The 26,068-nt window shown below is 40.4% G+C and overlaps 1 protein-coding gene across 1 annotated transcript in view; it reads right to left on the bottom strand.

The window, feature by feature from the left end:
* The window catches only part of LOC115479044 (B-cell receptor-associated protein 29-like), a gene marked incomplete at its 5' end in the record, with an annotated part of 95,787 nt that overhangs the window by 59,999 nt on the left and 9,720 nt on the right, over positions 1-26,068 (bottom strand). Inside the window, 3 exons of the mRNA XM_030216758.1 lie at positions 7,651-7,742; positions 21,587-21,827; positions 25,307-25,429. Of these exons, the coding sequence (XP_030072618.1) occupies positions 7,651-7,742; positions 21,587-21,827; positions 25,307-25,429 (456 nt within the window). The remainder of the gene's footprint in view (positions 1-7,650; positions 7,743-21,586; positions 21,828-25,306; positions 25,430-26,068) is intronic.

Below are 26,068 nucleotides of genomic sequence, written 5' to 3'. Positions count from 1 at the left end.
TATTTTCCATTTCTGACTAGGTCTCATTCCACTTGCTTTTTGTACTTGAATCATGTTTGCCTGTTTCATGTTAAGAAAAAGCAGACTGGTAAACATCTATTTCCTGAAATTGCCCCAGGCCTTTGGAACTCTCTGCTTGTTGAAATGCGGTTAAATGTAATTACATGAGGTTTAGAATGCTACTCAAGACCTGGCTTTTTATAGTTTTACAGTGGACTTTTCTCCTTAGAATTGGTTCCTTCTTTGTGATGTTTTAAGTTGAATATCTGTTATTTGTTGCATTATGTCCTTGTTTTGTAATTCCTTCTCTCTTTTGCCAGCTAGAGACTACTAGTTTCAGATGGTATATAAACACATTACTATAACAGGGCCATTAATGTATCTGACCACATTAAGGGTAATTCTACAGCAGGGCACCCTGACTTATGCACCACCCGAGTGCATAAGCATACAGAATACTGGCACATTTGCAGATACCCATGTATTCTGTAAGGGCACGCGTGGCATAGCACCGGTGTTCTTTGCAGGACCTTCTGAAATGAGCACGCCACCCATCTGCTTTAATGGAAAATTTTATACTACTGTGCAGTATTCCTCTGAACCCACCTGGCTACTCTTTTGTGCCACCCACCTGGCAAACATTTCTGGGAAGAAAGCAGAACATATAAATGGAAGGGGGGGGGCATTTACATGATGAGAGCATGGGTGGGGCTGCCACTTACACATGCAACTTAGAATACAGTAACATGCACCCCTGCTGCATTTGGTCGTCCACAGTTACACCAGGTCTATGGCTGGTGTAACTGCAGACACCCAAATGTAAGATGCACCAACATTGGATTACGATAGTATTCTATGAAGGTTAAATGAAAAAGTAATGCCTCCACCTCCATAACTTTTGTTTCATTGAAGGTATTGTAGATATTATTGCGAAGACATTTTAAGGAGCTATTACAATTAAAGTTGATGATATGAATTTTTCTGATTGTCGATATACTTCTGTGTCAGCTGATTCAGTTTGAGGTAGTCCAACAAGTAGTAGCCAACAATTCTGATTCCTTAAATTCGACTGTCTTCCTGGAAATCTCTCAAGAGGTAATTTCCACAAGGCTACTCTCTCAACTGAACAGGAAAAATTTTGAATTCTTAAGACCTATTTCTGTAGAAGACATATTCAGTTCCATTGCCAACCAGTTTGGATTTTTCCAGATGTGGCGAGGGTAACAGTTGCATCATCAGGAATTTGTTAAAGTGAAAGACAGAGCGACTGCGAATGGCGGTTTTTCGCAATTTCCCTAAGTGTTTAATAACTTTAAATGTTATATGTTACGTATACTTTGATCCGAGTCAGCTTGAAAGATTTTTGAATGAAAGGGAAGGGTGACATAGTGGGTGTTTATTGATATTACTGGCAAGAATTTTTGACGGCTTTAGTTTTATTTTCTATATCCTGGTTGACTACTAATATTTTCCTTTCTATGTACAACTGTTCTCCATTAATGTGGACTATAATTTCTTTTATTTCAATGGAAATGTATACAAAAATTTCATAATTAAAAAAAATGAATGTACTGTAATGAAGAAAAACAAAACAAAAATAATGCTTGAAACTTGCTCTTTTATTATATGTATTTACTTTTCTATATAGTCACAACCATTTGCCATACATTTCTGCCAACAATGGACAAGTTTTTGAAAGCTGTTGAAGAGACAAGATGTGCAGTTCTTTTGCAACTAAAAAAAACGGGAGACAAACTCTAAAAGAGAAAAATCCCTTTCCAAAAAACAGAGTGAGACAAGCTTAAAATACCCACAGAGTAACAAGGAGTATTTAATTCTACTGAAAAAAAATTACCAAAAGGAAAATTTGTACACAGCAAAAATGCTTGAACAAAAAAAAAAAACCCAAAAACAAACAGCGTCCCACTTCGTCAGTGATTCCATAAATCAAACCTTGCATCAACCGATGTTTGTAATCCATATTCACATGTACCATGAATCCTGAATCCTCAACAAGAGCCTTGTTTCGCTTGACTGCTGCATCAGTTCTGCCCTCCTGATGCAGAAGTCAAGTGAAACAAGGCTCTTGTTGAGGATTTAGGATTCATGGTACATGTGGATTACGGATTACAAACGTCGGTTGATGCAAGATTTGCTTTATGGAATCGCTGATGAAGTGGGACGCTGAAGCGTCAGATAAGTATTTTTGTTCAAGCGTTTTTGCTGTGTACACGTTTTCCTTTTGGTAATATTTTTCAGTAGAACTGAATATTCCTTGCAACTGTGGGGTTATTTTGAGCTTGTCTCACTCGGTTTCTTTGGAATGGGATTTTTCTCTTCTTACAGAGTTTTTCTCCCATTTTTTCTGGGTGATGCAGGCCTATGATAGTAATTGGGACTCCTGATACAAAACAAGTGCACTGACAGCACTGTTTTGGAGCGTTGAGGCCTAATTTACTAAAACTGATAAGCCTTACCTACTGGATGCACAGAGTATATAGACCTTCTGCTCCAACCATAACCATGTTGGTACACTGTCCTCCCATTTATCACTATCCATAAACCACCAAGGCATTTGCCTAAAGATGCAACTATAGTAAATTTAAGATAGACTTCAAATCCTGTTTTTATTAAAATTACAAATGAGATTGTTTTCTGGGAGCATACTGTGACATATGGCTGCTGGATATTGGGAACATGTGTGTCAGTGGACTTATTGGGATGTCTAATCTCTGAAATTCAATCTTTTCTGTCCTATCAGTTACTGATTTCTTTGCTTGTATGTAGTCTATAAACTGACTTGCTTGTTATGAAAGCAGCATTGTCAATAAAATAAACCATAGAACTATGTAGATTTGGAAAACCTACCCCAAGGCCTTATCCATCAACACTTTCTTTACAGCCCCCCCAAAGGTCCATCAATCTCTCCCTTCTTACCTCTCCTGCCTCTGCAGTCCAGCATCTCCCTTTCCTTTCTCTACCCTTCCCGCAGTGCAGCATTTCCCTTTCCTTTCCCTAACCCCTCCACACAGTCCAGCATTTCTCTTTCCTTTCCCTACCCCCTCCACACAGTCCAGTATCTTCCTTTCCCTTCCCTACCCCCTCAGTCCAGCATCTCCCTTTCCTTATCTTTCCTCAGTGATCGACAGTTCACTAAAAAATGGAGATACTAGTTAAATGGGGGGGAGGGGGGGGGGCAACAGAACAGTGTTTTTTTTTTTAAGCCTGTAAAACTGCCTTAATTCTTGAAGTGTATTTCTCTAGTTTGACTAGCTGGTGATGCATGTTTATGCTTAAAGCTGTTATAGAAAAGCGAATGCTCCCTCTTTAGTTTCACTCATTAAGGAAGTGATCTACTGTGCTGTGAGCAGTAAAACTTGTTGTTCTGAGCTCTGATTGGCCCAGGAGCTCATTTTCATTTGAATTTTTACTGGATTCTTCCCCAGTCTTAGCCCGGGAGAAAAAAAAGAGACGAATCTCTTTGTTGAGGTCCTGTGATCAGTTATATTTGAAAATCTGTGAGCAGCATATTTCCAGACCCCCACAGGTACTTTTTAGAAAGTAAACAAATGTTTAGATAGTTACCTGTTATTGTTTGCTGATTTGCACTATTTCTGTTCATTGTTCAATATTTTTAAGACAATAAACACTATTCAGTTTATTGCCTCTGCTGTCTGGACTGATAAAGAATCCTGGTGGTTTGTGTGTTGGGTCTGTGAGTGCTTTCTGAGAATTGTGGGACCACTGGGAGTGTGGCGCCAGTAACCTAGAAATCACTGGGGATAATTTGAGAGCAGGAGACTCGCTACGAGGCAGTTGGGACCCAGTCGGTGGGAGGATTAGTAGGTGCAGTAGGTGCAGGCAGACCTGAGTGTGCTGGGGATAGACCCTCTACGTGGCCACAGGCGAGTGGCTAGGCATTTCGTGACAGGGTGGAGGGGGGTTGAAAGTACAAGAGAATAGGGATACACAGATCAAGATGCTTTACTGGAGAGAGAGAGAGAGAGAGAGAGAGAGAGAGAGAGAGAGAGAGAGAGAGAGAGCTGTAGGACATGTACAGGGACCCAGTGAGCTGGTATGTCAAAGGATGCATCAGAATACATAACAGCCTTGAAAAAGAGCAAGAAAGTAGTTGGGAAATGTACAGAAAATATGGAATGATAGGTGCAAATGGTTGCCTGTGGGAGCTCATCTATTTCTACTTCTGGTTCTGATATGCTTTGCTTAATAAAGACTTGGCTGCAGTGAGAAAAGGAACAAGTGCTCTCTCCATGTCTGCTAGACAACAACTTGGTATTCTGTATATATATAGGCACTGCTGTAAAGGTGAGGGTGTGGCTCTTTATGCTGCCGATCCTCTTTCATTTATTCAACTTCAAGCATTTTCAGTTATCCAGAATATCTTCGGAGCACCTACTCATTTGCTGACTCCTTTAGGAGACCTGTACAAAGGAGGACCTTGGTGTAGCATTTATGAATGGGTCTAGAAAAACATCTGCTTTGTGATAAAATATTAGAAGATGCCTACTTTCCACTAGCTGACAAAAGTGGCAATATGACGTAATCCTCAGGGGTTCACCTTTCACTTGACTGCACTAACTTCTGTTGGTGTGCAACAGCATTTACACAATGCAGACAGAATGCTTTAAAGTTACATATGTGCTAAGAATAGGGTTCTGGGCTCCCACTAACATCTATTTTAGTTCACAGAAAGTCTTCCAGTTCTCAGAGCCAAAATTATTTGGGGTCAAAAGAATGCCAGATCATAAAAATGTATCTATGATTTATAAACGATTCAATAATTAGAGCTTATTTTTGTCTACTCCCAGTCACTATTTCTAAATCAAACTATACTTTGATCACAAGCGAAAAGTAATACATTTTTAATATCTCTAAATATAACATGATAAGAATCCACCTCTTTTTATACTTTATAAATTTTATATATCAGAAAAAAAATCTCATAAATTTTTTATATGTGCTCAGAAATTAAAATGTGCAGAATTTGTATTTATGAAGACTGTCAGCGCTCAATTTCCATCATAGCACAGTCCCATAGATTTGTCTATTAAGTAAAGTCCTTTCAATTCTATATACTTTATAAACTTTATATATCAGGAAATAAATCTCAAATTTTTGATATGTGCTCAGAAATCAAAATTTGCAGAATGTGTCTATGAAGACCATCAGCACTCAATTTCCATCATAGTATAGCATCCTAGACAGAGTCAGTGTGTCACCTTAACCATGTTACAATGAAGAATCCCTGATGAAGCCAGACGTGGTAACGTTGGAGCTAATAGCTGAAGTCGGATGGATCAGAACGCCAATGACAGTGGAAGATTGTGATATCATCAAATGAAAGATAAGTTGGAGATACATAAATATATACACTGACTTCTTTGGATATATAGAATTGAAAGGACTTTACTTAATAGACAAATCTATGGGACTGTGCTATGATGGAAATTGAGCGCTGACAGTCTTCATAAATACAAATTCTGCACATTTTAATTTCTGAGCACATATAACAAATTTATGAGATTTTTTTTCTGATATATAAAATTTATAAAGTATAAAAAGAGGTCGAATCTTATAATAATTGATGTTAAGAGATACTAAACATTTATTAACTTTTCACCCCAAATCAAAGTATTCATACTTTATGAGTGAACATATAAAAGAAAGTTGAAACACGTTGCAAACGTTGAGTATGGAAACAACACAAAGTGCTCAGAGTACATCAAAGGTCCATTCCAATAGTCTGGTTTGAATCTGTATGCTATGGGAAGGTGAAAGAGTCCCCACTAAATTCCTGTACTCTTTTGTCAGGGGAATATGAACAGAAAAATCTCTCAAATATTCAAGACAATTCAAAATATAAAGTAAAACTAGACTTAGCCATAACAGATTCGAGTCAAATTGTGTGGCACCAGGCCAATCAGTTTTAAAAATACACTAGGCTAGTGAATATAAGTCAGAATACAAAGGCAGGCACATTCTCCACCAGGAAGTAATCAAATAATTAAACTGGTCTGTAGTTTGAGCAAAACATCCCTTAGTTTGAAACCACTGAGTCTCTTTGGAGAAAAGTGGTATAGAAACAGAAATACCATGCTGCAACAGTCATTGAATGTTAATATATATGGTTTACCAAATCTATACATGTGACCCCCATGGTCTATTGGTTTTCAATCCTATGCAGAATATGCATAAGGAGATTAATGTGCATACATTTGATGTGCAGCAAATGCAAATATATCACTGTGGATGTCCTGAAAACCTTACTAGCTGTGCTCACCAAGTCAGGTTTGGGAAATCCTGTTATACAACTAATGCATTTAATTCCTACATAGCTCAACATGTACAGCACCACTAGAAATGCATCACATTTAAAATAAAGTTGTATTGTATATTCTTCTTTTAGTTCAAATCTCTTTATTAGCAGTTTTCCTTAACATATAACCAAATCTCAACAAGATCCAAATCCTGTATACAATCTCATTGAGTACAAAATTGTCTAGCTTGGCTCAGCAGTTTTTACACTCATTAGAACTTCTCTGATTTTCCTATAGCACCCCTTCATATTCACAGTACAAGCATACTGCTGCAGTACAAGATTTTAAGTATTCTTCCAGTGTGTGACAATATGTTTCACAGTAATCACTATTAAAAAAAAAAAAAAAATCAATCTCCTGTCACCTTTAACCATGAGATAATTTCACCCCAACAGCTTTCATATACATCATGCATACTTTTCAGTATTTTTACAATATACTGTATAGTTTTCTTGCAATGGTATTTATACATAAAGAGCCCGCTCAAAGGACTGTGGGGCACCTCCCCCCCCCCCCCCCCCATAACTCCTTTCTGGCAAGCCAACTAGCCAGCTTCCCCCACCTGTCCATATCAGCTCCCTTCCACCCACCTGCATCAGCTCCCATCCAGCCTGCTCCCTTGCCTGTCCGTATGGCAGCTTGAACCCCTAACTGCAAGAGTACCATTAGGGCTCAGCAGCGCCACTCTGAAGATGACAACTACCAGACCTGAAGCAAGTGGGGATGGCTCCTGCCCGTCACTCCCGAAACTCTTGAGGTGAGTTGGGATTTCAAGGAGGAATGTCAAGCTGATGTGCAGGGTGGGGAGAAGGGGTGAGCTTTAAGGGACATAGTAACATAGTAGATGATGGCAGAAAAAGACCTGCACGGTCCATCCAGTCTCCCCAGGTTTGGAAAGGGGAGGAGCTTTGGGGCAGACTTACATTGGGGGTGGTCATGTCAAGCCTACTGGCCCAACAGGGAGTGGATTCCAAGGGATTTCAGATTTAATCGTGAAAACAGAAAGTACCTGATTTCATGTTTAAAATTGTTGTGCCAGCAGCATTTATTTATTTATTTATTTATTTGTTGCTTATATCCCACATTTTCCCACAAGGAAGGCAGTTAGTGGCCAGAAAAGAGCACATTCTGGCTGCTGTGAAGAATAAACCAGCGAGCCAGGCTTTTGGGACACTGAGTCAGTGCCTCCCCTGACTCAAGCCTTGCCAGACCTATACAGTATGTTACTTCAAAAATAAGTACACTTCAAAAATAAGTACAAAACAGTTTAAAAATATTATTTATGGGTTATCAGTGTAAATTGTAAGCCTACCTCAGAGGGGAGATAAATGGAATACACAATATTAAAAGGATTGCTACTTCGGCATAAAGGAATGAGGCCACTACTGTCCACTGAAACGTCATCTTTATCTCCTGGGAGATCTGCAGAAAGATAAATAATCATACTTGGCAATTAAAGGTTTCTGCAATTTAGGTACATTTGGTTAAAGAGTAAACTTTACATCCCTGCAATCAAAAATACGCATTCCAAAAAGATATCTGAAGTCCATTATGTGCCTATAGGTGGGAAAATGGTTTTGGATTTGTGGCTTTCATAAAGAGATGGAATCAGTAGGGTGGAGCAACACAGGCCCTGGCCCAATCAACTTTGCTGTCTCTTTCTGCTACACTGCTCCAGAATGCTGACAAGCAGACGTGACAGCACACAGATACCAGTACTCTGGTGCTGACAGACATATCAAGTCACACCCACATTTTGTGCATAACACAAGCATCTGGCTACCTTTACCAGAAGCACCCCACAGTATTCAAGGACCTGGCTCTCCTGTGGGCTGACACCTCTCTCTTCCAGTCCAGCATGTCTCCCTTTCTCCTCCCTAACTGTGATTTGTCATCTATCATGTGTCTTCTCCTCCTCTCCCTTACCCCCGGTCTTGCATCTCTCCCCTCTGCTCTCTACCACCCCAGTGGCATCCCTCTTCCAGTTTTCCCAATCCAGGTGTCCATCCTTTGCTCCACATACACAGCATCTCTCTATTCCAGTGTCCTCAGTCCACTGTTTCCCCCTCTCCTGTCTGTAGTCTGGCATCTCTTTCTCCACTCTCTCCCCCTCCTCCGTCCAGCCGGTCCTGTATCTGTCGACTCTGCTCCTCCACAAGCCCGGTATCTCTCTCTCTGTTCCAGTAACCCCAGCCCAGGATGTCCCCTCTTCTTCCTCCTCTTTCTTTTCTCCTCGCCTTCTCTCTATCATTCTTAAGGCCCGCCACTCCGGGTCCTACCCTCAAACTTGAATTTTTGAATCGCCAGCAGCAGCAACAGTTTACACACTTTACCTGAAACACCCCACAACTTTTCCCCTGCCGCCGCGTCCGTCCCACGCCCCACACTGGCGGAAACAGGAAGTTGCGCCACAGGGGCGGGGGGCGGATGCAAGCAGCTGGAGAGAAAGCCGTTGCGTCTGGATTCTGGAGGGGGAGGGGAGTCACGGAACGTTTTGGGTTGATCGTAGTAGCTCACGCTGTAAGAATTGCAATTTTCCACTGCGGGGAATATAGGAGCTCGAGAGAGAAATAGAGATGCGGGTGGCAGGGGAGGAAGAGGGTTGGTTGGTTGGTTGTCTCTCACCTTACTTGAAGACGTCAATACATCTCGTTGACGTCCCCATGTTGGCCTGATCTGTGAGCTGCTAGGGCATAGGACCCGCTCAGAAAACCCTAAGGAGATTCCAGCTCTTGGCCTGTCTAATTCAGAGCTCTAATTCGCAATAAGCTTAGCATGTGTCTAATAAAGCGCGTCATTCATTATGAGTTTACGAAGCGTCTCCTATGTTCTTGTAATTACATTCAAGTTTATGTTTCAATGTATTGACTTGCTCTGGCACTGTAGGTGCCCAACTTTGAATCTGTAAACGCAATACTTTTTTTTTTAGTGTTATTTTTAAAAAGATTTTTCCCTTTGAAAATAATTTCATTAAGTGTTCAAATAAGTAGATTAAAGGTTAGTTAAAGATTACAGAACAAAGGGGGTGGGGAGGCTAAAGTGGGTGGGGCTTAGAGTTGCCACTGCCAGATGGTGAAAAATTTTCCAGCCCAAGTCATGACCAAAAATAGCAATATGAGGCGTGGGGGAGGGGAGGTATGCTCCCCTCCCCTAGCTATTTTTGGTGTTACAAATTGTTGGGCTACATTTGGGCATGACTTGAGCTGCCTCACCTGTGTATTGCTCCTGGGCCCTCTGTCTTTCTTCAGCTTAGTATTTCAGCTCAGTCATTTCATTGTAAAAAGTATACACAGCCTGAAATTTGTTTAAAGGTTATTTACCACTTGTAATCTGTAGAAAAATGTGATCCTACATGGTAGCAATGCATAGATTGATTTTGTTACATGGATTCATATGGGTCTGTATAATGGCAGCATTTTACTTAACCCCCCCCCCAAAAAAACAAAACAAAACACAATTGTATATGGTGCTCAAAAGTTACCTTCATCTAACATTTAACACGCCCATCTGCCTCAAAACAGGAAGTTTGGAAACTAGACTTTCAATAACACTTATACACAAACTTTGGAAAACCAACTCAGTGGCTTCAAAACTAACAGTGGAAAGATGGCCAAGAGGTCCAGAATTGAGATAAATCCACCTTAAATTCCCTGTATCCCCACACCCCGTACCTTGACCATCCATGGCATGGGAACTTCTCGGCTACCGTCACCTTCACCTCTTCCGAGCTGGTACATAAACGCAGCAAGCACACAGGACAAGGTTAGGTTTAACCCTCACATTTTGTTTTCTGTAGGGAAAGAAACAAGTGGAACCCCAGGTGTTTCTTGGAAGACAGGCACTCTTGTTCTGATGGGTCAGTGTACACTTAGCAGAGTCCACATTTTTAATATACAGAAGCACCAAGTATACATGCTTCACAAACCAATAGTACAGTCTAGCAGAGAGGGGAAAAGAACAGACCCCCAGGTAATGAGCGATAGCAGACAGGAACTTAACCCAGAAGTACCAAGTACTAACCGGACACCGGTAAGCGTGCAATGTGTGCACGGATGGCACCAGACAGCCATTCAAAGATATGACCGCTTGATTCTGGGACCAATTCGTGAAGAAAGCGCATCTAAAAAAATAAAGCCAAGGCTAAACCCAAGACCAGATTAACAAAGCGAATGAACAAAGAACTGAAACAGGAGCAAGGGGGGGGGGGGGGGGGGGAACAGGACAGCAACAGGTGAGAGCGGAGCACATGAACACAGACCCAACACCCCCACCACCCACCCAGGTCACAGCAGCAATAGCTGTTTACCAGCACATTCTGCTCCACAGTCTCCACTGCTTCAACTCAATGAATGCCGTTTTTTTAAAGTCTTCAGCTGAAATGCTCGCCTTTGGATATTATTGCGCGGCTCCCTCATCTCTCACACACACACGCCCGCCCACAGAATCGCTCATCCTTAGTGGTCTCTTCCATTCAACAGTGAATATGCCTTCAGTATAAATGTGACTTCTTTGTGCGTTCCCCTCTGCCATCTTGTTCTTTTTAAAATTAACTATCTTCTTCTGCCTTATCTTAACTCGCACACACAGCTCAGCTTCCCGAAGAACTCTTCATTCTCGAACTTGCTCCTCTGATCTGGAACAACCTGAGGCATGCTCGTACCACACAGGGCATGGCCACTGCGCCCTGCTTAAGAAAGTGAACAGCGGCGGAGGCTGCAACAGCCCTTGGGCCCCAAAACCCAAACAGAAAGAGGTAACAGCTTCTTTGGTACTCTCACAATAACACTATATCAGAAAACAATCTGGTGGTTTCACCTTCTTCTACCCACTCTTTCCATAATCGTTCAATTACTTTAGCAGATAGAAGCGCCTGGGCACAAGAGGGGGGCAAGGTGTTTAATAGTCGGCTAGATCCCGCCTCCCTCACCCTCCTATCGGTCAAATTTGACCAAGCGCAGACAGAATGGGAACATCAGTCAACCCATGTGCTGCGGTGGTGAAACCTGCCTAAACAGTTGTGACCTGTGACTTTACAATAATTATCGCAAGGAGCCTTCTGCAGGAAAACTGTGGACCTGGCAACGCTGGTGGGGTTAAGGCTATGGGGCGTGGCTAGGGTGAGGTATGTGGTGGAGTGCAGCTGAACAGAACAAGTTAAAACCTTGCAGTTGGGAGCAACACCTATGTCAGCAGTAAAAGAACAGTGGGACACTTTTGAACACAGTAAGGAAGGAGTCCTTCACTTTGTGACTCTATTGCAGCTGTATCAGCTGTCTCCCCAGTACCTCTGTTACTGATGTGTAATATGCACACTGAATACACTCCAGGAATCATGTCCAAAATAAAATCAAAATAATGCACCAATCTAATGCAACCTATTAAACAGAATATTTGCACTATTCTAGAAATATATGGAAGTACTTAACACTTGGTTCCCAGTCAGCCCTAGCTCTCTAGTCCAGTATCTGCCTGTTGGTCATATGAACAAATATGTTCAGCATACTGTAACGGAAATCTTGTAGTTAGTGGCAACTATAAAATGATTTGCCCATCATGAGGGTTTTCTTGGGGGGGGGGGGGGGGGAGGTTGCTAAATGGCCACTACTATTCTGCTGGACTTTATTGTTTAGTTACCAAACATGTTTGGAATGTTTTATATGTATTAGCTGTACCAAATACTTACAGCAGCAATCTGAGAGCCTGGGAGCAAGGGTTCAAATCCCACTACTGCACCTTGAGATCTTGGATAAGTCAATTAACCTTCCATGGCCTCAGGTACAAACAGACAGTAGTAAGCCCTTCATAGATAGGAAAATTACTACTGTACCTGAATATAACACACATTCAACTAGAACTGAAATAGGCATGAGCTAAGTCTAAATCCAAAATCCAGTACCATGCATGCTGTGCAGTAATAGAAAACCCTACAAAATCACTCGGGGCCTATAAAGCAATTGTATCATACTATAACAGTATTAACTTCCAGTGGCCACACAAGGGCCTTCTTCCAAAAAGGCAGCACCATCAACACTGCAGTGGGCACTAGAACATCAATATACCTATTGGAAAACTAAACAAGCTGAATTCATACAGATCAATCCTGTACATTCAGTGCTAAAAGAAAACTCTTTTTTCTTCACACATGAACACAAGTAGACCCTCATCAAGTATAGAATAAATAACCACAAGCTAAAAAATAGAAATACGTAGACAAAAATTAAACTGAACCCCTTAGAAGCCAGACTCTGTATACGGTACAAGAGAGAAATAGAAACAGTGACATATAACCCTCTGAACTGTGCAAAATATAAAGATAGCAGATGTAAATGTTAAAAACTGACATATTCCAATTGTTACAGATAAAAATAAATAAAATGAAAACAGAAAATAAGGTGATACTGTTTTATTGGACAAACTTATTACACTTTTGACTAGCTTTGAAGGCCAAAACCTCATTCCTTAAGTCAGGACAAACATACAACAGCAGTATACTGTCCTGACCTGAAGAAGGTGGTTTTGGCCTTCGAAGCCTAGTTTAAAAAGGTATCACCTTATATTTTTTCCTTTTATTTATATTTATTGACTTTTAAAGTGGACTAACATAGCTACCACATTACTTCATTCTACATTTAAAATAAGACACTTTATGTTTTTTTTTACATTTGCTGTCTGGACATTTAATTTTTTTGTGTTGGTTCCAGTTTCTGGTTACAGCTTTTCTGTCTTCTTTTAACTCTCTTTCCAAGGGTCTCCTGTCCATTTGTCATTTTTCTCCTGTCTTCTTTCTTCATCTTCTCACTTCCTCCACTACATCCAACTCCAACACTGATCTGTTCCTTTCAGCTTTATTCCATTTTTCTGACTGTATCCATTCAGAATTCATTCATATTATCCAGTCTTATCGCCCTCTGTATCGCGTCTACTTACAGCTTTCCATCTCTTTCCCTCACCCTGAACCTCTCTTTCTCCTTCCTCTTATTCTCCAGCCTTTCATTAACTTTTCTCTCTCTTTCTACCGCTGCCATCTAGCATTTTTTTCTTTCTCTCTACCACCTGCCATCCAGTATCTTCTCGTTTCTCCTCTCTCCACCACCAGCCCGCATCTCCTTTGTCTGTCTCTTGCTTATCCAGCATCTCCTCTCGTCTTTCTCCTTTTGTCATCCAACTTCTCTCTTGTTTCTCTCACTTTCTCCCACCTCTATCATCCAGAATCTCCTCTTGTCTTTCTCCCTTGCCCCACCATCCAGCATTGCCCAATCTCTCTATCTCCCTTCTCCTCCCCTGCAATATTCTGCGCACTCTCCCCCATCATCCAGCATCTCCACTCTCTCCCCTTGGTACGCAGCACTGCTCCTCTTTCTAGCTTCCCCCATCCAGAATTGCCCCTCTCTAGCTCCGATTCCCCCCTTGCAGTATTACCCCTCTCTGCTGTCTGTCTTCATCCCATCAAACTTTGCCTCTGCTTCGCTCTGCCCCCTCCCATCCAGTATTGCCCTCTGTCTCACCACAGCTAGCACTGCCCCGTTTTTTTCTTTCTCGCCCCTCCTATTCAGTCTTGCCCCATTTCTCTTCTCCCCAACCATGAGCTAGCATGCCCCACCTATCTAACCCCCACCACAATGCAGCACCTTTTTGGCTCCCTTTCTCCTGTTTCCACCTCTGCCGAGTCCATGCTGGTTAAGGCAGAGTGAAGATGGGGACCACAATTCTCCCTGCCCTGCTACTGCTTCATCTATCCTGCCACCTCCTTACAGAACCTTTTGTTTCCTTTCATCCTGTTTCCACCTCTGCCAGGTCTGTGCTAATTAACATGGAATGAAGATGTAAAGTACCGCAGCTGTCCCTGCACCGCTACTGCTTCCTTTCCAGTCCTGCCTCCTCTGACAAATTTCCAGGATTGGCATAGGAAGACGTGGCGCAGGAAGATATGCAGAATTGCACGTCTTCACTCTGCTTTAATTAGCACAAAAGACCCAGCAGAGGTGGAAAAAGGGAAATAAAAGATGCTGTAAGGAGGTGGCAGGATAGAGGAGTGAGAGTGAAGGGCAATGCAATATGGGAAGGCAGTTTTCCAATGGGCAGGAAAGGTTGCAGTCGGGGCTGGGAAGGTTTTGTTTCCCCAAGCCTCTTATATAGGGTGCCTGTGTTGCAGACCCAACCCCTCTGCTCAAAATAAGAATGTAAGGTCTTGCCAAACCCCGAGACCTACAGATGGCTTGAGACCCTGCCTGGGTGGGGAGCACAGAGGTCAAGAGGGCAAGTCCTAACCAGCCTCTAAGAAGATGTGCACTATTAAGATAACAGACTAACTCATGCTAGGGCAAGCTAAAGAACTGGGATCAATCACGTGTGTCAATCAAGTGACAAGGTATATTTTTAAAGTATATAACGAGGTGAGAAACTTGTGTTCATTAGAAGTAGGTTTGATCTGTCAGACTGCTTCTTGTTTGTGGATCTATATCCTAATTAATGAATTAAAGCTTTCCTCTGTCTGGTACCTTGAATATTGTTTGCATTATAATGAATTTGCTTATTGCTGTGACTAATAAATTACCAAATTTGATTTTTACTTTATCATGTACCTACACAATTTTATAAAAGCCATTTCCACATGTGCCACCAAGAACATGTATACTTTTAAGCGATCTAGCTCGTTTACTAAGCCGCACACTAATGCCGACACAGCCCAAACACTTTGAATGGGCTGTGTCGGCATTTCCACGGGGGCAAGTGTAGGTGTTCCCAGGGTTTGCATCTGGGTGGAACTGTTGTACACCTATGTATTTTATTTTATAAAATATGTATGTACCCACATTAGAGTACAAGCACACAGTCACACGGGATTCGAAGAAGCAACTTTGTATGACAGCATTTGTGCTCTACAGGGGATTATTTTAGGAGCCTTTGTATGAAGGCAGTTAAACTCATAACTTGTTTTTATTAAAAAAAAGTGGGTTGAATTTTGTTTTCTTTCATTTAAAAAATGACTTTCCATGTGTATTACTTTGGCAACAAATCCTAGGGCCAATAAGTTATCTGAATCTGTAAAGGATTCCTCCTTTCTTGATGAGTGGAGGAGTGGCCTAGTGGTTAAAGTGGTGGACTTTGGTCCTGGGGAACTGAGTTCGATTCCCACTTCAGGCACAGGCAGCTCCTTGTGACTCTGGGCAAGTCGCTTAACCCTCCATTGCCCCCTGTAAGCTGCATTGAGCCTGCCAGGAGTGGGAAAGCGCGGGGTACAAATGTAACAATAAAATAAATTTCACAGACCCATTAACAGCTGCCCAGGCTAGTGCCATGATAAAGTAGGGAAAGTCACTGAAATGGAACAATTGTGCTTTTATGTAATAAAACTAGGCAAAAAATGTCTCTGAGTCTTAAACAACTGAAAGCAGAGATGAAATAAATGAAAGAGGTAACATTTTTGTTTTGTAAAAGTTTTTTTTTTCTCAGGTGTATATAGTCACTAATCATTTTATTCTTAGTTCTAAGGGTTTGGTTTTCTAAAATATTTCTTATTGTGACGATGAACAGCCCTGAAATCTCTACTGATTTGCCTTGTGTTCTTAAATTGGCTGTTATTGAGTTCATTGCAGGTAGGAAATACCTTTTTACTGGACTAGTGTAAGAATTCCTGAGAATGTTACTGTGTAAGAGTTTGTCAGCCTTTCTAGGTGCCATTTTTTTTAATCCTCACTGTTAAAAAGCAACTGAATATAGTTTTATTTTAATACTGTTGAGTTTCTTACTCCTTCTAATTTTCAGAACAGGTTTGTCAAGGGAAGCTTCCCTGAGTGTGAGTTGTTTCTCACAGTGCACAGTATCAAGATGAATTGTTGGTCAGAAGTAGAGGTGTCAGGTGGATGCACCCCAAATTGAGCAAACAATGTGGAGTGCTGAGAAATTCCACTTACAAAAAGGAAGGGACCTATTCCATTTGGACAATGGGAACACAAGACCTGCATTGTGACTTCTAGTTGGTGAAAAGATTATCAACATTATGAAAGTGATGAACAAGCATGCATATTGCCACAGCTGCCAACCCAGGTAGAGATGGAAAACATTTTTTTAAATTTTACTTATAAATTGCATAAATATAAAATATTACCAAACAATATAATGATACAAAGTATCATAAATTAAATTACACATAATAAAAAACAGTACCGAGCAGGGAAAACAAGGAGAGAGCACTGAGAAGAAATACATCAACAGTTACTAACAAAAAGTAGGAAAAAAGCCTATGTTCTAAGAGCATTTTAGATTTACAACAGACACAAATCTTAACTAGGATCTACACTTGAAGCTCCCAGCGCGCACTATTAATAAAAGTGACTGGGAGGGTTGAAAATAACATTCTTACAATGGTTTTTGACTATATGTTTGCATTGGAAGCAGACAATGTTTTTGACAGAAGTTTAAAGGATATTCAGCTTTAATTGTACAAAATCTTTAACCAAGTTAGATATTTATATCCCACACTATCTCCAAAATCTAGGTAGCTAACAACCCCCCCCCCCCTCCCATAAATAAATCAAGTGTAAAAAAAAAAAAACCCCACAAAATCAGTATACACATAATAATAAAACTTGGCATATCTGTCACCTCCACAATCAAGTATATGTTGGCTGTCTTGCTAGACCTATTGGCCTTGGAGCATTAGCAGCTTGTAGGCGTGGAACCTTCCTTCTGATGCATCCCACCCTGCTGTAAACTGAAAGTTGCATTAGACAGGGATTTTCTTAGAGGAAAGGATCAGAGGCTGGCTGCAGGCATGTGTGAATTGCTGCCTCTGTCTGTGATTTCTAGAGTTAAAACACAAATCTGAAGGTAGAACATGCATGTTGAGAGAGAGATAGGTACAGTAGACCTGGGAAGGGGGCTCCTTCAGTTCAGGCGAGAGCTTCTGGACACAGCACACATTTGCGACGACAATGAAGCAAGTTGGCTCAGGGTGCCACATTCTGTTCTACAGGCTCTGCTTTTGAGTGCCTGCAAGCACCAGTGGTCACTGTAATGGTAGAGAGGCCAGCTGAAGCACAATACAGTCCTTACAAATCTGAAGGGTACACTTTAAAATGTAGTATGAAGAAGAGAGAGAGACTCCCTGGGTTATTTTATGTGTATGTGTGAAAAAAGTGAAAGCAAGAGGTCCTGTAATAGGGCTGTATGCGCACCACCTCTCCATGCATAGGAAATATGGCTTCTTCCCAGACTCTTTAATTGATAAAAATGGTGTGTCCCTCCCCCCCACTACAAAACAGGCCTTGGATATATTTTAGAATCACTTAGGTGTACTGATGGTAAATCTTGGGTCTTCAGCTTCCACTCTCTGTACTGTTCTTCCCTATTTCTACAAACAACCACCTCTTCATTTCACATATTGAAGTTTAGGGTAGCTCTGACAATCCTTGGAATGTATACATGCTGGCAGTCGGTGAGAATGATCTATTTATTATGTGATATGTATCATTTTGTGCTGACTGTGCTAAAAGATTCTTAAGTGGAAATAGGTTACGCTGGATCTGCTGCATTTCATATTTTAAAAAAATAAGCACTGGAGCTAAGAGATCTGTAGCTTTCGGAAGATCCGGTGTATCTGGCTTTGAACTCAATTCACAAGTTAACTGTTAGAAAATACTTTTTTGCCTTAAAGCAAATATGCTATATTTCTTCTTTTCTTGATCACTGCTGCATGTCTTGATTCTCGCACTACTGTAAATATTTACTGATGATTGCAATTTGTTATTCTAGAGCTTAAGGAGACTAGAAGTAATTCAAAGGCTATCACACTGCTTCTCAGTAACAGAAAATATATCATCACTCCCCTTCTCCTTCTTCCAAGCTGAGCATTGGCTCCCTGTTGCTTATTACCCATCTGCCTTTTTATACTGGTCTTTATTGTTTTTATCAAGTATGCTTATTCTATACAACCCACAGAGAACATTCCATTCAATGTAGCCTTTTTACTATCCCATTCCATCTCAAGGTTAGAGCTCCTACACTATGGAATAGTCTGCCATCGCTCTATATTAGAACTAGGGCTGCATTTTGATTAACATTTTTAATCATGATTAATTGCAGAGCATAGCTAGCAGTCCGTGGGGGGGGGGGGGGGGGGGGGCACACATTTCTTCTCCTTCCTCACCCCCCCCCCCCCACATTAGATATCATACTGTTGCAAGTGGGGATGCCGAAGCCCCGCCAGTCGAAGAAATACACTGTCAAAATGGCACCATTCCTCCTGGTGATGCCTCAGGCGCTAGGAAGGCAGTGGGGTGCCTCCAGCCACCAATGCCAACATTCCTTGAGCATGCTCAGTTCATGCATTAACTGACCATCTGAGGAACACTCTGCCACCTGCTGGACATCTGCATCAGCAGACAAGGTAAGGGAGCTATGTTCCTGGGAGCAATTTCTGAAGTCCACTGCAGTACCCCCTAGGGTGCCCGGTTGGTGTCCTGGCATGTCAAGGGGACCAGTGCACTACAAATGCTGGCTCCTCCCACGGCCAAAGGGCTTGCATTTGGTCATTTCTGAGATGGGCGTCCTTGGTTTCCATTAATCGCCGAAAATCAGAAACGACCAAGTCTAGGGATGACCATCTCTAAGGACGACCAAAATTTCAAAATTTGGGCGTCCCCGTCCCTATTATCAAAACGAAAGATGGACGTCCATCTTGTTTCGATAATACGGGTTTCCCTGCCCCTCCATCGGGACGTTTTGCGAGGACATCCCTTTCGATTATGCCCCTCCCCGTGTCCAAAGCTACAAGCGCAATGGCAAAGGCCTATATGAAAATACTGATCTTCAGGCCAGAAAGGAATTTCTTGTAGGAGGACTCCGTATGAAGAGTGACGGGTAGTGTATTCCAGAGAGTCAGAGAAGTAAAGAAAAAGGCACTTTGGCAAGTGGATTCTAAGAAAGCACAACAGACAGTGGGAATGGTCAAATAAATGTCTTGAAAGGATTGTAGGGCTCTGGATGGGGGGTGTATAGTGAAACTGAGGATGTCAGGTACAATGGGTTATTGAAGTGAAGTGCTTTGTGTGTTAGGGTCAAGATTTTAAATTGGACTATAAGATATGGGAAGCCAATGAGAAATGAGAAAAATATTAATGAGAAAATATTTTAAAAAATCTTTGATAAAACATTGTCAATACCAAACAGTGAAGTATGGTCAGGGGATTTAACAGTTAAAACCAGCAGCAGACTCAGAGAATCAGCTTGGAGGCAAAAGAAATAAGTCTACAGCAATTTTGCACATCTTTTGCAAAAGCAACACAAAATGCAGTAGCATTATACAGATATAGGGAATGACTGTTCATAGCTGTAGTAAAAGGATACGAATTTAAAATAGGATTTTACTTTGCAGATGAATTGCTCTTTCTTTATAATAACTCCATAATAAAATACATTGGAAATGAAATGTAAAAATGTAAAATACTATATTCATATTAATTAAAACAATATCTTAAAATCAGATGCTGTACTGCTCTTCAAGATAATCTAAAACGGCTGATATACTTGATAAAACATTAAAAGTTCTCTTTTCCTGTTTTGAAGTAATCCTTTCCATCATGTACATTAAATGATGATGAAAACAAGTGAAAGGCGTTCCATGTTCAAGAGCTATATCGACCCAGTCTCGAACACACTTTAGAGGTGTTTCTTCATATCCAGCAAACAGGGCTGGATTTGCTAACAGTCCTCTGGCAACCATTATACCTTCAAATGGAAACCAAATAAAATGTATTATGTAAGCTGAGTTAAACTCTATACAAAAGAGTAAGAAAGAGATAAACTAAATCCTAAAACTGCACAGTAAATAGGCATACTCCAGGAACATTACACTACTCTGCGTACATGGGAGATAATTTTCCTGTCCATTAATTGTATACCATAAAACTGAAAATAAAATTCATGCATTGCAATTTGTCAGCCAGCATGGTATGATCTATAGTAAACACACCATGAAGAACTGACTAATGTCAAGCAAGTTTTAATATTTATTGAACAGAAGAGTGTACCATAGCCTCACTGCAATTTCTCAAAAGATTAAAATGTTGAGATTTCTATTTCAGAAGTAAAATGCATTGTTGGGGGTTCCAGAACGTTTTACAACAGCAACTCTGGTGGGTCCAACCACGTCAAACTTCTTCCATTCACAGTCCAGCAGTCATAAGATGTAATCAGTAGCATAACAGCTTTAAGTGTCTTAAATAACTTCTAAATGTGCCAAGAACATGGGTAAAAGAGGACACATACCTAAAGGGAAGCTAGAGAAAAACCTTCCCCTATTAGCTATATCCTATCCAAAACAGCCTAAATGTTTTTTGTTTTTTTTTAAATTTCAGGCCATTATTCGGCAATAAAAGTTGAATAAGCAAAAATAAATATTAGCCCAAAAGCTATAAAATACTGTTATACTGTGAGAAACAACAATACAGAACTCTCACTTCAAAGTAACATGATATATAGGGGCTCATCTTCAAAGCACTTAGCCTTCCAAAGTTCCATAGAAACCTATGGAACTTTGGAAGGCTAAGTGCTTTGAAAATATGTCTCATAGTGACTTATATGAATTATACTAGTTTAAGTCATTCTGATTTATTAATGCTTGCTTTGTTACTCTGCCTTTATTGGTTTATTTGTGTTTGTATTTTGCATCAGTTTTTTCATGAAAGCATTGCTTAAGATATTTCTTGAATGGTTCTTGAATCTATACGATCACACGCCTTTCAACATCTGTTGGAGACAGAGAAATACTGAACACCTGAGACTACATGGTGCCCTTTTATGGCAGAGCCCAGAATTCTAGAATCTGTCTCCATTTCTGCTGGCTGATAAGCACAACCCACAAGTTCTGGACTTGTCTGGTGAGGACACTAAGGAAATACATATTATGTATACAGTTTTATGTTCAACAAATCAAGCCAACATAAAATATACACCTATTGAAATTCATAAATACAGGTGGATGGAATAAGCTCTGACTTCTGACCTAATCTCAAATTCCTGTCTTCTTGATAAGACCTGTGGCCCTATGTACCAAGAAAAAAGAGCTGAAGTGGAATTTGAACCTGGGTCCCTTAGCTCTGAGTCCACTGCACTAAACACAAGGTGGAAGAAAGCCTTTACTACACAGATCTTACAGCTCATAATTAAAATTAAATTGCATATAACTTCTAAACAATTGTTACATAAAGATATTTCCTCCTTTACATTATACAAAAGGGGCAAAACACATTTAAGTACTTACCATCTGCTCCAGTCACTTGATGTACATTTTCTGCCTCTTTTAAATTTCTAACATCCCCATTGGCAACTACAGGTACAGATATATTTTCTTTTATAATTTTAATTGCATCATAGTGTACTGGCTGGTGTCTCTCTTCTAAATATCTGCCATGGACTGTAATCCAGGAAACTCCAGCTGCCTCAGCTTTCCGACACAGGTCCACAGTCTTGATTAAGTCATCATGAATCCTGAAAGTCAGACAAAAACATTACATTACCTTATGTATACTTTGTGAAAAAAAACAAAAAGAGAGGACTTTCTACTTATTCATTACATTATTAGTATATCTATAATTTACATACATATATTTGTAAAGGGATTATTTGAAAAGGAATAGAAAACAAAACATTATATAAATTATGCCTCTGTGTAGGACCATGATATATAATCACACCTGTGTCTACTTCTGGTCATCTTAATCTAAAGAAGGATACACCAGAATTAGAAAAGGTTCAGAATAGGCAAAAGAAAGGCTAAACAGGTTAGGGCTCTACAACTTGGAAAAGAGATGCTGGAGAGGGGATATGATAGAAGTTTGTAAAATCATGAGATGGATGAAACAGTTATATAGGGGATGGTTGTTTAATCTTTAAAACACTAAAATAAGAGGACACTCCATGAAACTAACAAGCAGCACACTGAAAACAAATCACAGAATCTATATTTTGATGTAGCACCTAATTAAGATATGGAATTTGTTGCTGAAGGACATGATCAAGGCGAGAGAGCACTTTCAGTTAGAATTCCATAATCTGCACAGCTTTATAATGAGGGCAGTTCTATAAGTGGGTGCCACCCCAATGCCACACGGTGAGAGGTTATTCTATAACGGCATCTGGATGCCCAGATTATGTTATAGAATAATAGCACAACCCGATATCAGCACACCTAGGTTTATGGGCCCCCAGTTACACCAGCCATGGTATAACTACAGTTACGTATATGTGGCAGAGACATGCGTAACTTACAATATTCTGTAAGTTAAATGCGTGAGAGTTCTGCCCATTTGTCTACACATATATATGGCTCCTTGCATTTATATGCTATGCCACTTACTTGCAATGTTACAGAATATGTGGAGCGGCATTTTAGAAAAGATGTTTAAGTCAGAATGTCCATCTCGCGTGTATTTTAGAATAGGATACAGCCTGTTCTAAAATATATGCGAGATGGACGGCATGAACATCCATTTTCCAGATTATGAACTGGGGAGGGGGAAAGGACATATATGTTCCTATGCTGCTACACAGACATCCAGGCAGAGCAGAGGGGTAGCCTAATAGTTAGAACAGTGGGTTGAGAATCAGGGGACCCAGGTTCAAATCCCACTCCAGCTGCTTGTGATTTTTTGTTTTCAATTGTGAGCCCTCCCGGAACAGAAAATACCTATTGTACCTGAATGTACACCACTTAATAGCTTTCAGACCTGCAGGTGTCTTATATATTCAGGTACTGTCCCTGAGAACTCACAATTAAAAAAAAAAAAATCACAAGCAGATGAAGTAGAATTTTAACCTGGGTCCCTTGGTTCTCAGTCCATTGCACTAACCATTCGGATACTCATCAGATCTGCATGCTGCTTTAAGAACATCCATAGGACCCTAAACTGTCATAGAACCTGGTGTCCCTTGCTGGTTTCACATTTGGGAGAGAGGAAAGGGGACAACAACCACTGGGGGATTAAGGAGGTGTCATGTCTTAATCCCTCCAATGGATAGCTGCTTAGTCAGAGCACCTTTCTGTAACCTGGATGTGACAAGTACGAGGTCTAAATACAGACATCCATCTTTTTAGACTATGATGTCCCTCCCCCTTCTGTGATTGGAATTGGATGTCCATATTTTGGGCCTTCCCTAGTCCCGCCTAGACCATGACCCCTTGCCATATGGGTGTACTACATTCTTAGATGTGCATATTCTGCCTTTATAAAGTTGGGATTTGGATGTCCAAATGCCAGTTTTCAAATGACGAAAAGAAGAACAGAGCTAACCATCTAAGAGTCCTACTGGCACTTTTGGGACCTTCATCACACTGAGGATTTAGTGAGGGGGGGGTAATTAAATTTCAGTAACTGCAGATGAGACACATGAAATCCATGGTGACCCAGCTGTGGCAGTCTTATTCGTCACCTACAGTGAGAATGGAGGTGCTGCAAGCATGTAATGCAATTTCCGTGTCAGCTTTAGCAAGTTTTGGTCATATTTCAGAGGCAGTGGGAAGATGTATGTCTGCAGTCATTTTGCAAGCTATATGAAAAAGATATATGAAGATCTGCTCAATACAAAATCAGGATGGTGTAAAAGAAAGACTGAAGTGTTCTAAAGCTTTCTAAGATTTCTTAGATTTTGTAATACATTTCGAAGTGCCATTTAGATATGCAAATGAGCTTAAAATATATTGCTCTCTGTCGCAAACAAAGCTGAATCAAAAATCATTCCCAATGACCCTCAAAGCTGTTGGTATTTGATTACTGAGGAAGTGCAAGTTCTACTGATAGGGGCACCCATTTTGTTACCTTTATCAACAACACAGATGAAAATGTAAGGAATATTAATCTCTGAGAAAGTTTGTAGGCACAGAGATTTACAAAAAATTAATTAAAAAATAAAATGTTTTGTCTCCTGACATTTTTCAGTGAAAACTTGGAGTCTGTGATTGCAATATTAAAATTTTATGAATTACTTGCTATTTGATGAGAAACAAGACATTGAAGAAATTTTTATAAAGAACATACATGAGAAATGGTATTCATCCATGAGCAGAAACATATAAAATCCATAGACCTTTGAAATTCAGTTAAATACTGTGATGTACTGCTCAAGTGATTGGCCCATTTTGGAAAGTTGGAATTTCCAGCAAATTTTAAAAACATCAGGTTTTTATTCAGTCAGATTTCAAAGAGTGAAAAAAGAGAAGCACTTTTTGGATAGTACCGTTCAGAATCATAAGACTGCCACAGGAGGTCCCACCAAATATTTAGTTAGCAAAACCAGCATGAGCAGGAGCAACTGGGGATTGTTCCTGTCCTGACTAGCCACTAGACCACTAATGATATAGCAGAAGTGGGAGTGAGGGCTGTTCTCTTTCAGGGGCCAGGCCATTTTCGGTTTCAGCTAAAACTGAATGGCATATTTCAGCTGCAGATTCGGTTTCGGTTGAAACCAAAATACTGGTTTCAGTTGTCCTCTAATCTTAATGTGTTCCTTAGATGTGCGAATGGAAATAGGCTGTTTCCACTGTCTCGCTAAGCTATTGAGCAAGCACATAGAGTACATATATCAGATGATCAAAATAATAGCCTCCAAAAATGAGTGGGTGCTCTTCAGTGAGTCTAGACACCCTACGAGGATGGAGGAAGCAGCATTATGATTTGGGTTGAATTAAAGATATGTGAAACTATACGCAGTGAAACAGAACCAATATGGAAGAAGAAAATGGGTGAGGGTGGGTGGGGGAAGGGGTCTTAGTTCAAAACTAGATAACAGTTTACTGGTATTATTCATGGTATGGAAATCTTGATTGTTGTTCATAGTGTTTACCTTTCAATAAGCAATTAAAAAAACAGCAGTGAATGGTGGAGTACCTTATGTTTTTGTTGGATGCCCAACAAGGAGGAGAAGTCTACCTGGTTGACAAATTAATTTAACAACTAAGCATTCAATATTACCTTATCTTAATAGATACTGAAAAGTTAGGATTCTCCACTTGATTTCTTACTTGTCGAACCATATCCTGAATAAGCTCTGGCTTATTTATCAAACAGGCACCATAACCTTCAGCCATTGCCCACCTAAGAAACAGATGGTTTAAATCAGCATTATAAAAAGAAATTGTACAGCATATTATGTTCAATTACAACGTCAAGGCTGGTATTGAACATGCAGTGGCTCAGGGCAAAAATTTGGGAAGGAGCCCAAAGTCAAGCATCAGGCTGTTTTTTTCTTCAGCATTTGGCCAGCTTGGGTTCCTTGTAGCGTGGGAGTCAAGGGTTGTTGCCCTGTTTGCACTTCATGCCAGTTCTGCAGGGTTCACTACACAAGTTCCAGGTATACATATACCTGGAGTTAAAGTACGAGTTAAAGTTATATGCTGCCATTGCTTCCATGAGAAATAAGAGAATACATTGCCCCATGTAAGCCGCATTGAGCCTGCCATGAGTGGGAAAGTGCGGGGTACAAATGTAACAAAAAATAAAATAAATACCAGGTTGGATATGTACCATTTAAGGCTTTTCTCATCTGTCTCATTTAGATCTTTATTCAACTAAGATTTTTATTTTCAGAGGTGCTGAACTGAAAAATATATTTGGAATACGGCCCTTACACATTCTACTGAATAAAGCCCTAATGCTTATCTGTACAAGTTTGAATCAGGTCCTATGCAACTATATTCATACGACAGTAAATATTACTACTTTGTACAAATACAA

The sequence above is a fragment of the Microcaecilia unicolor genome, chromosome 10 (assembly GCF_901765095.1).
Source record: "Microcaecilia unicolor chromosome 10, aMicUni1.1, whole genome shotgun sequence".
Taxonomy (NCBI): Eukaryota; Metazoa; Chordata; class Amphibia; order Gymnophiona; family Siphonopidae; genus Microcaecilia; species Microcaecilia unicolor.
The sequence above is the reverse complement of the archived record's forward strand: the minus strand, read 5'-3'. Positions and strand labels throughout refer to the sequence as shown.